This window comes from Lynx rufus, unplaced genomic scaffold (assembly GCF_022079265.1).
Source record: "Lynx rufus isolate CCGP_SWC_20201006 ecotype Redwood Valley unplaced genomic scaffold, mLynRuf1.p SCAF_1, whole genome shotgun sequence".
In the NCBI taxonomy this organism is placed as follows: domain Eukaryota; kingdom Metazoa; phylum Chordata; class Mammalia; order Carnivora; family Felidae; genus Lynx; species Lynx rufus.
The window spans coordinates 9,441,414-9,458,573 of record NW_025814823.1 but is presented as its reverse complement, the minus strand read 5'-3'; the positions used below and the strand labels follow the sequence as shown (position 1 = coordinate 9,458,573).

The window sequence follows — 17,160 nt, the reverse complement described above, 5'->3', positions numbered from 1 at the left end:
GCTCTGCACCATTAGCTCTGAGCCCAGTGCGGGGCTCAAACTCAAAAACTGTGAGATCATGACCTGAGCAGAAACCAAGAGTCAGATGCTTAACTGACTGAGCCACCCAGGCACCCCTATTTGTTTATTTTGAGAGAGAGAGAGAGAATGAGCAGGGCAGGGGCAGAGAGAGAGAAAGGGAGAGAGAGGATCCCAAGCAGTCTCTGCACTATCATCGCAGAGCCCAATGCGGAGCTTGAACCCGTGAACCGTGAGATCATGACCTGAGCTAAAACAAAGAGCTGGGCACTTCATTGAATGAGCCACCCAGGTACCCCGGAAAAGCTTTAATTTTGATGGTCTTCTTGTTAAGCTTTTCCTTTACAGATAGCACTTTTTGTGTCTTAAGAAATCTTTGTTTACTCCAAGGGGCAAAGGTTTTCTCCTATTTTTCTTTTAGAAACTATAGTTAAATCTGTGGTCCATCTTCACTTCATATTCTGAACTAATTTTCTGAGTTGATTCATTTCTGCCTTTTAAATTTCACCCATAATGACTTATGTGGTGCACACTGAATCAGAACTATTCAGTGAGGAGAATTCTAGGAAATGAAATTACAGCTTTGCTTAAGTTGACATAATACAAATCTGTACACCTAATTTTCCTTTTATTGTCTGTAGGGTCTATAGTAATGGCTCAGTTTTCATTCCTAAAATGGGTCATTTGTGTTTTATCTCTATTGTTCTTGATCATCTTGCTCTAGAGATTTATCAATGTTATTAATCTTTTAAAAACTCAATATTTTGCTTTGAAATTTTTCTGTTTCCTATGTCATTGATTTTTTTCTCTTATTTTTATCATTTCTCCATTGTACTTTAATTTTCTCTTTCCAAAGGTAGAAATTTATGCTATTGATTTTAAACCTTTCTTCTTTTTTTAGTATACATATTTACAGCTATAAATTTCTCTTTGTGCACCACTTTGGCTTTATCCCACAGATTTTGCTATAGCATATTTTCTTTATTCAGTTAGAAATATTTTCTAATTTTCCTTTTTTGTTGTTGTTTTTTTTTTCTTTGACTCTTGGGTTATTTAGAAGTTTGTGGTTTACTGTCCAAATATGTGAGGATTCTCTAGATATCTTCTTGTTGATTTTTAATTCAATTCCATTATAGTCAAGAACTACTCTGTAGAATGTCAATTTTTAAATTGTATTGAATTTATTTTATAATTCAACATATAGTCTTTCTTGGTGACATGTTTTAGTTGCGATTAAATAGAATGTTGTTCTGTGTTTGTTGATTACAATATTCTGTAATTGTTGGTCAGATCAAGTTAGTGTGATAGTATTGTTCAAATCTTCTAGATTCTTACTGACGTTTTTACTCTAGTTTTTTTTTTTTTATCAATTACTGAGAATGGGTTGTTAAACTTTTCAAATATGATTGTGAATTTGTTTATAACTGTTTGCCCTAATTCTCTCAATTTTTGCTTTATGCATTTTGAAGTTCTGTCATTAGGTACATAGATAGTTATCGTTGTTATACCTTCTTTGTCTTTCTACCGTTATAAAATATCTCTGTCTCTGGTTACATCCTCTTTGGCTTGATGTTAACTTTTTTTTTAATGTTTATTTTTGAGAAAGAGAGTGAGCAAGGGAGGGGCAGAGAGAGAGAGGGAGACAGAGGATTCGAAGTGGGTTCTATGCTGACAGCGAGAACCCGATGCAGGGCTTGAACTCACAAACCGTGAGATTATGACCTGAATCAAGTTGGATGCTTAACCAACTGAGCCCCCCAGACACCCCAGCTTGATGTTTACTTTGATATTAATACAGCCTCACCATCTTTCTTCTGCTTACTGTTTGTATGATATATCTGCTTTCTTTTTTAATTTTCACCCTGTCCTTATTTTTACAGTGTAGTTCTTGTAGACAGCATATAGTTGTGTCTTGCTATTTATCTAGTTTGTCTCTGTTTTTTAATTGGAGTATTTAGTCCATTTAAGTATAATGTAATTATTGATATGGTTATGTTTAAGTGTGCCATTTTGTTTGTTTCTCTGTACCTCTTTTCCTAATTTCTTTTGATAATTGATTTTTTTATACACTTTAATTCCTTTATTGGATTTCTTTACCTGTACCTATTTTTTTAGCAGTTAATCTAGGGATTATAATATGTACCTGTAACTTCTCACAGTCAATTTAAAGCTAATACTGTACCACTTCATGTAAAATATAATAACTGTTTGCCTCCCTCTGCCTTTGTGCTGTTTTGTCATGTATTTTACACCTACATTCATTGTAGATCCCACAATATAATGAGATTTAAATTGTCAGTTTAAACTTAAGAGGAGCACAAAAAAGTAGTGTTTTTCATTTACCTACATATTTAACACCCCCGCTGCTCTGCTTTTCTTTTTTAAGGTCCAGATTTTCATCTGGGTCTATCTCCCATTTGTCTGGAAAACTTTCTGTAACATTTCTTCTGGTTTAAGGTGTGCCAGCATCAAGTTCAGTTTTTGTTATCTGAAATGTCTTTATTTCACCCTTATTTCTGAAGGATATTCTTGATCGATAAATAATTCTGGGTTGGGAAGTTTTTTTGTTTTGTTTTTTCTTTCATTACTTATGAGGATATCATTTTGTCATCTTCTGGCCTCCACTGCTTTTTGCTGTGAGGTTAGCTTTCATTCATCTCATTGTATATATAATGTGTTTTTCCCTCCTGGCTATTGTTTTTCAAAATCAGCTTTATCAAAGAATGATTTATATGTAATAAACTTTATCCACTTACAATGTGATGATGTTGACAGTTGTATACAGCGTGAAACCATACCCCAGTCAGGGTACAGAACATATCTTTCATTATGATAGAATTTCTTGTGTGCCTTTGTCTGTTCTTCTTTCTTCCCAACACCTTCTACCTCAGGCAACCACTGATCTGATCTTTGCCATTATAATTTTGAATTTCATAAGTAGGATCATACAGTATGAATTATTTTGGACTGTCTTCTTCAGCATAATTGTTTTGGCATTTATCAATGTTATTTTTTTACTGGTGAGTAGTATTTCCTTTTATGGCCATATGACAGATTATTTATCCATTCTCTTATTGATGGATATTGCGTGGTTTCTGTTTTGAGACTGTTGTAAATAAAGCTGCTGTCAACATTCATGTTCAATTCTTTGTGTGGACATGTTTTCATTTCTTTTGGATAAATACCTACCAGTGAAATAACTGGGTCATGTGGTACTATATGTTTAACTATAGAAAACGGGTTGGATTTTCTTAAGTGGTTGTCCTCTGGTTGTTTTTAAGAGATCATGTTTATCTTTTTGTTTTCAGCAGTTTTACTATGATGTACCTCTGTGGAGTTTTCCTTTTATTTATCCTATATGTATGTTGGACTTTGATATTGTTTCATAGGTCACTGGGACTCTCTTACATTTTTTTTCAGTCTTATTCAGATGGATAATTTCTGTTCATTTATATTCATGATCATTGACACTTTCTTCTGCCATTGCCTAATCTGCTTTCAATCTTGTCCAGTGAATTTTTCATTTCAGATATATTTTGTAAATCTAGCATTTCCATTTGGTTATTTTTTATAGTCTCCATTATTTTGCTGGGATTCCTCATCTCTTCATCCATTTTGTCCATCTTTTCCTTTAATTCTTTGAGATTTTCCTTTCGAAAGGTGGAACTTCCTTCCCTCCCTTTGAAAATGGATTGGATTTAGTGATTTGTTTCTAAGGAATAGAATATGGCAGAATGATGCTATCTATATATGACTTCCAAGGCCAGATCATAAAAAGGACAGTTTCTGCCTGGCTCTCCCTCTTTCAGATCATATGCTTTTGGGGAGGCCAGCTGCCACACCATGAATTCAAAGAGCCTGTGGAGAAGCCCATGTGAGAAGGAACTAACATGTCCCACCAAGAGCCAACACCAGCTTTTCTGTTATGTGAGTTAGCTGCCTTTGGATGACTGTAGGCCTGGCCTGTACCTTGACTGAAATTTCATGAGAGGCCCTGTATTAGTCAGGGTCTCTAGAGAAACAGAACCAATAGAACATGTGTATAAAGAGACAGATTTATTTTAATGGACTAGCTCATGGAATTACAGAGACTGTCAAGTTTAAAATCTTCAGGGTAGGCTGGCAGGCTGGAGACTCAGGGTAGAGTTGATGTCACAATTAAAGTCTGAAGGCCCTTTCTGGGCACAATTCCCTCTTGCTCTGGGCAGGTCTGGCTTTTGTTCTGTTCAGGCCTTCAACTGATTAGATGTGGCCCATCTGCATTATGGAGGGCAGTCTGCTTGACTGAATCCACTGATTTAAATACTAACATCATACAAAAACATCTTTACAGGAACATCTAGAATAATGTTTGACAAAATATCTGACACAGTGGCCCAGCCAAGTTCACATAAAATTAGACATCATAGGCCCTAAGCTACAGCTTTCTAGCTAAGCTTCTCCCAAATTCCTGGTGCACAGAACCTATGAAGGTAATAAATTGTTATTTTAGGCCACCATGCTTTAGTGTAACTTTTTTATTCAGAAATAGATAATTGGGGGACACCTAGTGGCTCAGTCGGTTGAGCTTCCAACTCTGGCTCAGGTCATGATCTCTCAGTTCATGAGTTCAAGCCCCGCGTTGGGCTCTGTGCCGGCAGCTCGGAGCCTGGAGCCTGCTTCCGATTCTGTGTCTCCCTCTCTCTCTGTCCCTCCTCCACTCGTACTCTGTGTGTCTCTCTCTCTCAAAAAATAAACATTAAAAAATATTGTAAAAATAAGGAAATAGATCATTGATATACTGCTTTATAGTTTTTGTCAGCTAATTCTTACACGTGGAACACAGTTTGTATTGGCTGCTTTTTAATTTTCTTGACCGTGGGTCACCTTTTCTGTTTCTTCACATGTTCAGTAATTTTTATTGTATATTTTACACTGTGGAGAGTCTGGATCATGTTGTTTTTCTTTGAAGGGTACTGAATTTTATTCCAGCAGGCACTCAAATTTTTGGCAGAACTTAAGAAAAAGCCAATTTACAGTTACTTGCTGTCTCTTGGCTAATGCATGAAAAAAGTTGCCTCTTCTCTTTTGTTTTATATTTGCTTACCATAAAAAGACAAGTCTGGTACCAGTTTCTTCCTGATGATCAGAAGTGGAAGCCTCACCTATGACTTTTGGAACTTAATTTTTATAACATCTTCCTTACTCACTTCTGTGACTAGATCTCCAAGCTCTATGGTGTAATTAATTGGCTCACCGATTCCATCTCGCATTGTCTTTCCTGCCTGCTACTATGTATATACCATTAATTCTAATAATCTTGTTACTTAAAAAGAAAAATGTTCTTTTTCTTAAAACATGCTTAAATTACTAGTTGGATTTACAATAATAAGAAACTTATTTAAAGCACTAATGGAAGTGGTTCAATTTAGAACCTGGAAGCTGTTCTGGAATATTACACCTCCCAGAATCAGCTCCTTAGTGCCTGGCTCGCTCTCATATTAGCCGCATGAAATTTTGAAATTTGAGTGGTTTGTTACAGTTTCTGATTTACTGTTTCTTTACTTTCTCTTTGTTCCTCTTTTTACTCTTCCTTGTTTTCTAAAACAAATCTCTCTATGCTATCTAGTGTATTTGTATGAAATGAGTTTCAATTTTACTACTGTATACAATGATTATAAGTAAGAAATTAATGCTAATGGGGGAAAATAAAAGTTTTACTACTTGAACTGACACCATTTAAACTTTTGTACTTTGAACTTTAATTTACCATGATAGGGAGGAAAAAATGTAACTAGAAAAATAGTTGATGATAGCGATTTTATAAACTGCTAAGGAGAACTTAGGTGTTGGGGAGAAACACATACTTTATGATACAAAGGTAGGGACTTAGCTTTCCTTGAAATATTGGAGAAGAAAATAGATTTGGCTGACTGAAGGGTTTTCTTCTAAACTTGTTTTCCCTTATGAAAACATTATATCCATTATAGGTAATCACTTTTGAGTGCTTCTGTCTGCTCATTACTAGTCTGAGGGTCTGTACCTGTGACCACAGACCTTGAGAAATCGCTTTCTCCTAAAGTGCGTCCAAACAGATCACCGTAATTAGAACTCCACTCTTTTTCTTTCATCTGTATTAATTCAGTAGGTGTTTATGTAGCTCTTTGCTATTAGAAAGACATTTATTGGGTTCTGTGGGAATATAAAGATAAGTAATGGACAGGCCTCATCCTTAGAGAACTCACTTTGTAGTTGGAAAGTAGGCATACACTTAACCTAACTGCAGGGAAAACAGTGTAACGTGCGGTGCCGTTGTTCTCCGTGGTACTTTTCCTTTTCTTTTTAAAGTTTTTGTTTAAATTCCAGTTGGTTAATATAGAGTGTAATGTTAGTTTCAGGTGTACAATACGGTGATTCATCACTTCCATACAACATCCGGTGCCCGTCACAAGTGCCCTCCTTAATCCCCATCACCTATTTAACCCATCCCCCACTCTGGTCCATGGTACTTCGAAGTGGAGAATGAGGACTGATAAATTCTGACTGAGGTGCTTTGGGGAGACTTCATGGAGGAAGTTGCATTTTCACTCATTTCCAAAGAGAAAAACAGAAAAAAAAAAAAAGAGAAAAACAGAAACAAAGGTGTGGTTGCTTGAAAACGAATAGATAGATAGCTCTTGTGGCTGAAGCATCTGGTAGGATAGAAGGGTCTGGAATAGACAAAACAGCAACATGTGGAAAGATCTGAAAGAATGATGTAGCAATCTAGGGTAAAATTAACGGGAAGAAGAGATTATATGAAAGTAAAAAGAAGTTGGAGGACATTTTATGAACACACGCAACCTATGAAAGTAAATTTTTAGTTGGAAAAGGCGAAAAGTAAAACAATGAGAATAGATAAAACCAAAGCCACCCGGAGGCCCCGGCTGAGGCTGTCTTGCTGGAGCACTTTCATGTTGTCTCTGGTCATTCCATTGGCCCGGGCTGCTTCGGGCGCGGTGGCTTCAAGACAGTCCGATTTCATATGTGGTGGCCGTGGCTCCAGACGTTCCGCTAGGGGCGTCGCTTTTTATAACCTAGCCTTACCGGTCATATAGTGTCACTTCTCCTGTACCCTGGGTTGAAGCATTTACAAGCCCACCCATTTTCAAGAGGTGGGAATTAGACTACCTCTGGGTGGGAGAGCGTCAAGACCGCACCGCAGAAGCGTGTGTGGGATGAGAGAGACTCTCGCAGCCATCCTGGGAAGTACGACCTGCCATTGTTAACAAAAGGCAAAACAGCAGGCCCAGGGGGAGCTTGGCCTTACATAAGTCTCTCCCTTCACTTTTTGCATCTAAGTTACGGCAGCAACCGCCTGATCAGCTTAATGAACTCCCTTTTTCAGCCCCTTTCATTTAATTATATTTTGCTTCTAGAATAACCTCCCTAAATCATTAAAGCATCATAGAGTCTCTTAGAGCTGAGTCTAATTTTCCATCACATCAGGGTCAGAGTTCTTTGTTTAGTTGTGCGTGTGTGTGTGTGTGTGTGTTTACCGTAAGTTCTTATCTGTCTTATTTATATCTGTCTTATTTATATTTATTTATTTATTATTTATTTATTTATTTATTTATTTATTTATTTATTATCTTATTTATATCTTATTTATGTATTTATTTATTATTTATTTATTATCTTATTTATATCTGTCTATTTGTGTTTCTCAGTCCTCTTTTGTACTTTTCTACTTACCATCCTCCCTCCCCGCCTCTGGTATATATATGTGCTTCTTTCTACTTCATGTCATTATTTATGGTACTCCCATTTCCAGATTTTCTCCCTTTTCCACTCTATTTAAATTTTATTGGGGCACCTGGCTGGCTCAGTCAGTAGAGCATACGACTCTTGATCTCAGGGTTGTACGTTCGAGCCCCACATTGGCTGTAGAGATCACTTAAATAAAACTTAAAAAAAAATTACTGGTTTTTCAAAGTTGGCATTAAAGCATACTCATTCTGTGAAGGCTTCTTTTGGCCTGGCCTGGCTCCCTTGTGTAGACTTCACTTCCCTGGGTTATCCGTCTCCCAGATGTTCCCTAATAGAAGGGATCTGGGTTTTCTCTGTCTCCCTCTAATCTTGTTTGTCGATTGACTGATGGTGGTGGTGGGTGGGTGCGGGGGCAATGAACAGTTTTTTGAGTGCTGACTGTGGGCCAGGCTTTACATCTATTAACCCATTTACCCCTCACAACAGTCTTATGTGGTAGATTCTGTTCTTATCTTTATTTGACATGTGAGGAAACTGAGGCACGGAGAGGTTAAGTATCCTACCCAGTGAGGCAGAGCAGGGCAGTGAACCCAGGCGGTCTGGCCCCAGAGTGTGCACTCGTGTTCTTCTGCACTGGACCTCCAAGTGTGCTCAGGGAAGTTGTTATCACAAGAAGTGTATGATCCTTTTAACAATGTTTATTTAAATTTAGAATGTATATTAACTTGGTTATGTAGTGTTGGTGGTTCTTGACTATCAACCTATTAATTACTTGTTAAATCCTTTCACAAGGTTATTAAATATCATTCATACAGTTTTATAGAGCTGATAAATCCTACTTGGAACCTTCTAACAAACCACTGATACAAGCAGAATTAGAAGTCACTTTCCCCAAATTACAGTTACGAGGGAAAAGGATGCTTCCAACTAGGGCTTCAGTACTGGCTTATACTCCAGAGTTCATTTAAGGTGACTGTCTGGAACTTTCTTTCTTTCTTTCTTTTTTTTTTTTTTGGAACTTTCTTTCTATGGGATAATACAGTATATTAAACTTGGCATTTGAGTTCTTAGGGCAGGCTGCAGTTAAACATTCTGATTTCCAAATACAATGAATTCTAGTATCAGGACCAAAAGAGCAAAGTGATCTTTGTTCACTAACATTCACACTAACACGTTGTGTGTGGAGCACTGTGAAGTCACACTTACGTTAAGTTTGGAGTTCTTATGGAGGCATCGGGAGCACCGCCACTTTGTGTAGCAGCAGACCTGGGAGCTTCCTGCCCCTCCCTCTTTTTCCCCACCCCCCTCTGGCTGGCCACCTGAGTACAGGACTTCTTTGGCCCCATACCTCAAGTGATGGGCCTGCTGGCTGGGGATGGACAAAGATAAGGAGCCTCCTTACTTCCAAGTTAAGGAATTCTGGAGGTAAAGATCGCCTAGTCACACTCTTTTTTTCTGGCAATCCCAGATAATGCGTGCTTGGTTCTCTTTCCACTGTGGTTGCTCTTTGTGTTGCTCTGCTCTTGTCTTACTTTGTGTGAGTGAGAAATAGAACTCACAATGGAAGCGTATTAAAATTTAGTTCAATCTATCCAATAATTGGCAAACAGGCAGATAACTACCTCTGTAGCTCAAGAAATGGAACGTTATCAGACTTCAGAAGCCCCCAGTATGTTCTTTCCCTAGCACAGCTCCCTTCTTGCCCCCTACTGGTAATCACTGTTATTCCTTTTATGGAAATACTTTGTTTTTTTCCCTTATAATTTTCTCGCCTAATAATATATCCCCAAAGTTTAACCTTTTTTTTTTAAAAAAAAAAACTTAAATGGAATCACACTGATTGTGTTCCTCTGTAGTTTGCTTCTTTGGCTCCAGTACATTTTTAAGATTCATCCATATTACGATTTCTAGATGCTGTTCATTTTTGTTGCGTATAGCATTCCATTGTATCAGTCAGCAAGGTATGCCACAACAAAGTACCACGGACTGGGTGGCTTAAACAGAAATTTATTTTCTCAGGCTGCAAGTCCAAGGTCAAGCAAGGTGTTATTTCATTCTGGAGCCTCTTTCCTTGGCCTGTAGGTGGCCATTTTCTTCCAGTGTCTTCAGGTGGTCTTCCTCCGTGTGTGCACGTGCGTGTGTGCGTTGTGTCCTAATTTCCTCTTCTTATAAAGATACCAGTCAGACTGGATTAGGGCCCACCCATATGACCTCGTTTTTACTTTAATTACCTCTTTAAAGGCCCTATCTCCAAATACAGTCACATTCTGAAGTATTGAAGGTCAGGGCTTGAACATAATACTTTAGTAGGAGGGACACAATTCGGCCTGTGATATCCATTGTGTGATTGTACCACGATTATCCATCATATTATTTGGTGGACATTTTGGTTCTTTCCAGTTTTAGGCAATTATGAACAGTGCTGCTGTGAATATTTTTATACTTGTATCATGGTGAAAACGTCTAAGCTTCCTTAGGTTAAGATGCCGCATTCCATCCTTGCAGCGAATTGCGGGTCAGGCTACATAGCTGGAACAATAGTCGATAAGTCCTATCTGTCTTCCCAAGTGGTTGTTGCACTTTAGACTTCTACCCGCAAGGTGTGAGAGTTCCTATTGCTTCCCATTTTCCCAAAACCTAGTGTTTTCCAAAACCTCAGCCTTTTTCATTTATACCAGCCTCTTGGTGTGCAGTGCTATCTCACTGTGGTTTAATTTTTATTCTCTTCATTATTAAATACAGTAAAGCCTTGGTTTATGGGCATAATTCGTTCTGGAAACCTGCTTGTAATCCAAAGCACTTGTATATCGAAGCGAATTTCCAGAACCATTGGCTCAGTTGTGATCCTGTGACATTTGGTGTCACGTACTGCTCGTTTTGCAAGACGTCGCTCGTTTACCAAGTCAAAATTTATTAGAAATGTTTGCTCGTCTTGCAGAACACTCACAGAACAAGTTACTTACATTCCAAGGTTTTACTGTAATTTGAATATATTTTCCTTTATTTATTAGCCACTTGGATTTTGTTGTTATATATCTGTTCAAGTCTTTTGCCCATTTTTCTTAATTAGGTGGTCTGATCTTTTTTTAGTTTTTGTAGGAGTTCTTTAAATATTCTGGATATAAGAACTTTGTTACTTATATACATTGTAAATATCTTCTCAAACTCTGTAGCTTGTGTGTTTTCACTCTATTTAGAGAGTCTTTTGATGAATTAGAGTTCTTAATTTTAATGTGGTCAGTTTATCAGTCTTTTCCTTTATGGTCAACTTTCTGAATATATATATATATATATATATATATATGTCTTAAGAATATTCACTCTGAAGTCATTAAGATATTTCCTGTTTTATCTTTTAAGATGCTCATAATTTTTGCATTTTATGTTTAGGGTTGTAATATATCTGGCACTGATTTTTATGTATGGTACGAGGTAGGACCCAATTTCACCCCCCCCCTCCCCAGTAAATAGCAGTTCTGGGATCCTTTCTCCAACTGCTGGAACCACCTGTGTCATAAATCAGGTATCCATAGTGTATGCTTTGATCTACTTCTAGGCTCCCTATTCTGTATCATTGATCTATTATTTACCTGAGTCCTAATGCTTTGTCATAAGTCTTAAATTCTGATAGAGCAGTTCCTCCCATCTTACTGTTTTTCCAGACTGTCTTAGTTGTTCTTGTTTCTTTCCATTGCCATAAACATTTCAGTATCTGACTGTTCAGATCCACAAACAAAATTGTTGTGGTCTTTACTGGAATGCAAAAGCATTTTTATATGCTGTATGATCATTTGGAGGAATTGTCAATGTCATGAAATACAAAACAAACATTGGGGAACTGCTTTAGATTAAAGAAGACTAAAGAGATAAGCCAGAAGACTAAAGAGATAACTAAATACAATGTGTGATGGTTTTTAAGAAAGTTATAAAGTCCTGGGGAAAATGGGGACATTTTAATCTGGATTGTCTATTAGATGATTCTAAAGTACCAATGTTAAATTTCCTGGCAAGTGTGATAGTTGAATGGATACCTTTGTTCTTAGGATGTACATGCTGAAGAATTTAAGATGAAGTGTGATTGCCTACAGCTAGCTCCCAATTCAGGAAACAGTGGGGAGGAGGAGAAGGGAGTGATAATGGCAAAATGTTGACAATTGATGAGTCTAGATGGAAGATAAATGGGTGTTCATTGATTTTTTTTTTAAACTGTAGATTTAAAATAAATCTAAACTTTTCAAAAGAAAAGTTGGAGAAAATTAAATTTAATTTGATATATCAGGAAATAGTAGAAAGCCAGATCCAACCTAAGTTTGCATTCTCTTAGTGTGCTGTATTAAATAGCGAATTTGCCACTAAAACTGATGGTAAAAAAAGCAAGCATGATTGGTTATTTAAATAATTCTGTACTTCATTAGAGCTTACACAATACACATTCTCATCGTACTGGAACATTAGATGTCTGTGGGCTAGCTCTCCAAGTAAAAATACATTAATATGTTTTTTGCGACAATTGCCAATTTCCTCTATCATAGGAAATCTTTTCTATATCACACTAAAACGTGAGCGAAGTGATTCACAGGAGTTAGTCCACGTAGTCTATAGTTTTATAAAACTAGGCCAAATGTTGTTTTACTAAAAGAATGTCTGGTACTTGAATATTAATATTGAATATTAATGATTTTATTTTTAATAAGGATTTTATTTTTCATGAGGGATCACAGACCCTTTGTTTTCAAATCTGTATTTCATAATCTTCTTCACACCTTTTTGAATATATATGTTTATATCTTAAGAATATTTACTCTGAAGTCATTATATTTCCTATATTTCACAATCTGTATTTAAAACTCTGAGTTTTGTTTCAATTTTTAGTTATTGAGCCAAGGCACATAGGAAGTTAAATAATTCTGAGTCATGCAATGAGTTGGTGATACTAGGTGAACTCAAGTTATTGACTCCTTTTTGCATTAGTCTCTTTATTTTCCTAAATGTTGATATGCGATTTCTCATCAAAATGATTTGTAAAGTAAAACATCTAACAGTAACAACAAAAAAATCTTTTAACAGCAAAAGGAAGAACTGAGCTTCTGAAGATCAATCTTCGTGAGGTTGAACTGGATCCTGACATTCAGCTGGAAGATATAGCAGAAAAGATTGAGGGCTATTCTGGTGCCGATATAACTAATGTTTGCAGGTATTTTTTTTTTAATAGTCTGTGACTTTTAGATATCAGGTATAGATTTGACATGAGGACTGGTCTTAAAGTCAGTATAGTTATTAAAACCTTTGACGTGAAAGCAGCAGTCCATTTCCTTGAAATGGTTTCTCATTTATCTTCTTTTCTCTCTCTCTTTTTTTTTTACATAGCTTCATTGGTCATTGTTAGATGAATAAATATATAACAGTATGGTCCCCTTTTCTGTCTTTGGTTTTTAAGAAATTTTACTTGGTAATAATGATTTTGACAAGCTAAGGTCAGTTTAGCCCTAAATTGGAGCCTAGCTGCATCAACATAAAATAATATTTCGTTTTGGTTAGTATTATTTTACCACATGCAGAAGAGCAAGCAAAGTTGATCAATTTAAGCTGGGAAATATATAATATATACTTATATATTTAGTAACATCATAATTTAGTGACATCGTAATTTGTAGATAATTCACATCACTCAATCCTTTTAAGCTGGGAAATACATACTTATGTTATATAAGTATATATTACACATTTCCCTTTCAATTTAGTGACATAATAATTTATAGACAATTTACATCACTCAAAGAAGAGGATTTGGGGGGGGAGGGGAGAGTGCAAGTGGGGGAGGAGCAGAGCGGGAGACAGAGGATCAGAAAGGGGGTCCGTGCCGACAGGCTGACAGCAAGCAAGCCCGATGTGGGGCACGAACCCACGGACCGTGAGATCATGACGGGAGCCGAAGCCAGACACTCAATCCACTGAGCTACCCAGGCGCCCCAACAGGATTTTCTTTTAGTTGTCACCTTCTTAACTGTACTGAAATTGACATCAGTAGCCTTTCTTTAAAACTATAACATCTGTTGTTTCTCACTCTGTATACTAGTATTTTTCATGTGCGTCTAAGTTTAGCGGCACATAATCTCACAGTAGTTTCTAGTATCACTATAATAAAATATATAAAATTTTGAAGTTTTGGTTGGGTTGGCTTCCTATTAGCTTTTTCATGAGCATTATCTGCCTCTTCTAAACCTTGATAATAATTTACAGTTGATCAGAGTGGAGCTGAAAATAAGATCTGGAAGAGCCAGATTTTATCCCTTTAGTAGCCCAGCAATGCTCCATGTGGAGAATTCCACATCCACTATATGTAGATACATTCATGTTCCAAAGAAGGAGTTTCCTGGCTTTACCTCCTCTAATTAGGTTATAGACAAACTGGTGTAAGATTTGAATTATGTTAACCTTAGCCATGTGTTCATTTTCAAGTATGCAATTCAGTAGTTCACAATTCACTTCTGTTTCCTCACTTTCTTGGCTGTCTTTGAAGAGCAAGTGAGGAAAAGGAAATTTGGTACTAGCTGAGCCTAAGCTAGACTTTTTGGATTCATTAATAGTACATTTTATGTTTAAGTCATTTACATCCTGTTTTAACCTTTCTTGCACCCTCAGATAGCTCTAAAATGGGAAATTCTGAGCAGCATCGTAAAAACATAGAAAATGATCTTTTGAATGTTTGGTGTTAACTTTCTTACAGTTGAAAGTGTTTAAAACATTTACATCAGTATGTATTCACTGATTTTGTATGTTTTTAGGGATGCCTCTTTAATGGCAATGAGACGGCGAATCAATGGCTTAGGTCCAGAAGAGATCCGTGCACTTTCTAAAGAGGAACTTCAGATGCCTGTTACCAAAGGAGACTTTGAATTGGCTCTTAAGAAAATTGCTAAGTCTGTCTCTGCTGCAGACTTGGAGAAGTATGAAAAATGGATGGTTGAATTTGGATCTGCTTGAATTTCTGTCAGCTCTTTCATTTCTGGTATTTTTACTTATAAAATGTGAAGAAATTCCCTGCAGTTTTTTTTAAAAACAGGTTTAAAACTTCTCATTGGAGAGATTTTTCCCTTATAGGAAAAAAAAAAAAAAAAAAAAACCCAAACCACCGAGAGTATAACCGTAGTTGAGAAATGAGAAGAGCTTACACAGAGAGCCTCGTAGTCTCCACCACCTGGCTTTGCGCTGGTATCCACATGTGCACATGTGAATAGTGCACATCCAAACCAAGGTGTCGGGGAGGCCGAAGGAAGCGCTCCGCGTGCTCTTGTAGAAACTTGTTTACAAAAGGTTCAGAGGGACCTCTTTTTCTCACGTGCGTCTGTTGGTTTTTTTTGCTTTGTTTTCTTCTATTCTTTGCTCTGAACACGAGGGACCTAGATACGTTGACTTTTAACAGCAACACTGCATTTGTGTCAAATTCCTCGTTCGTTGTTAAAAACGAGAGTTTGGAATTAAATAATGAACTCGTTAGTTAAACCTTTAGAATTCAACTCTTACTGTTGCCGTCTATCATATGGTTGAATTTTAACCCTTCCTCCCCCCACCATTTCTTCTGTTAGCCTTCTCATCATTTCTTCAGCTTTACATATCCTCATGCCTCGTGGTCTTTGAGACGTTTTGTCAGGTGGTGTCTCTGGGCTTCAGTATTTTTTGCTGGTACTTAACATTTCACGTTGGAAGGATGAGAAGAATGTAGCGATTGCATCAGATGCATTTCTTCATTCTAGACTTCTGGGTTTGTTTTCGCTTTTCTTTCAATACATTCAAATAGATAAGACCTTTACTTTCCTCAGCTCTAGCAATGTTTGATTTTTGCTGAACTTGACTTTCATATACTAAATAAATGCGTGGGTGTTCGAAACAAGTCCACTCTTTTGTGGCTAATGCAAAACAAAACAAAAATCGTTATACTTATCCAGATAGCTTGTTTAACACAATAACATTGTACATAATGAATGATGTTCATTTGAAAGTGTTAGAATTATTCCTTGTCTAGGTTGAGAACTTGTACACCACAGTGTACACAGGATAAGATTAGGATAGAAATCTGACATGCACATGTCACGGTCAAAAGAGGCCAGAAAGTAGATGTGTCTAATCACAAGTAAAATATCCTGGTGTTAGTTGTTTTAAATTACATTTATCCCATTTTGGTTGGGCATCCTATGCTTTAATGGTGATGCTTTTTAAAATTTGTATTTGATGAGATCTTGAATTCTCAATTTTGGAGAGCAGCCACTGGTTTAAAACTAAAAATAATAGAACTTTTTAGATACATAACAAAAAACCCTCTTAGTATCTTGCTTTAAGAGATTTTTTTCCCCCTACTAAGAATTGCATAATTATCAGATAACTTAAGTCTGATTCTAAACTCCAGTATTTTATAGAATGCTATAAATTACCCCCTGCTTCCCTGAGGTATAGATTATAAGAGTTAAAATCATAAGGCGTCGTAATTTTATTTTAACTCTTTTTTATTTAATTCATTTAAAAAATTGAAATAAGTTTTCTTTTATTCATGACCTTTTAAAATAAAGAAATAAATGATCACACTAAGATAATCTTGCAAACAGTTGCCATCTAGTAACATATTTTTTTTCCCCTGAAGTCCTAGGGGCAGTCGTTAAAACATTTGTGTTTTGATCGCTAAAACTTCTATTTTGGTTGACTAGTTAGACCCTTTTTCTAGGTTTTGTGTTATTCGTGTTGGTATGTATTTCTTCTTCTTTTATAATTCTTCACGGATAATAGCATGGTGATCGTGATTTTTAAAAAACTATCAGTTAAGTAGTATTTGGACACTCAAGCTTCCTGGAAGCTTATCTGCTTTGTTGAGAGTCAGCTGTGGTTTTTTATTTCCCTCATTTCTCATTTTGCTCTGTCAGTGGATGGCAAATGCTTTGTATTTCTTTTTTCTTTCTTTTTTTTTTTTAATGTTCATTGTTTATCTTTGAGAGAGAGTGAGTGGGAGAGGGGCGGATAGACCGGGGGTGGTGGGGGGCTGGGGGTCAGAGGACCTGAAGCGGGCTCTGGGCTGCCAGCCGAGAGCCCAATGCGGGGCTTGAACTCATGAATCGTGAGATCATGGCCTGAGCCGAAGTTGGACGCTCAACTGACTGAGCCACCCAGGCACCCTAATGCTTTGTATTTCTTAAACCCCTTAAAGGATCCCAAGGAGCTTCCCCAGGTCTTCTATCCGGCCTTTACTGTACATCCTGTGTCCACTGTCTTTATTGCAAGACAGGGTGTTGCCTTACCCAGAATGAGAAAATTGTTGTCTTTTGCTTTTTTTCTATGTCGCATTATCAAATTAGAAGGATTTGGTTCCTTTACTTCATCTGGAAACATGAGTGCTTTGGGCTCTGCAACAAACTGATGTTAGGACTG

General features: G+C 36.9%; 1 protein-coding gene across 1 annotated transcript in view; it reads left to right on the top strand.

Moving 5' to 3' along the window:
- Window positions 1-16,726, top strand: part of KATNAL1 (katanin catalytic subunit A1 like 1) — an 85,890-nt gene extending 69,164 nt beyond the window's left edge. The window contains exons 10-11 of the mRNA XM_047078345.1: window positions 12,814-12,940; window positions 14,532-16,726. Of these exons, the coding sequence (XP_046934301.1) occupies window positions 12,814-12,940; window positions 14,532-14,730 (326 nt within the window). The 3' untranslated portion in view covers window positions 14,731-16,726. The remainder of the gene's footprint in view (window positions 1-12,813; window positions 12,941-14,531) is intronic.
- Window positions 16,727-17,160: the final 434 nt, after the last annotated feature.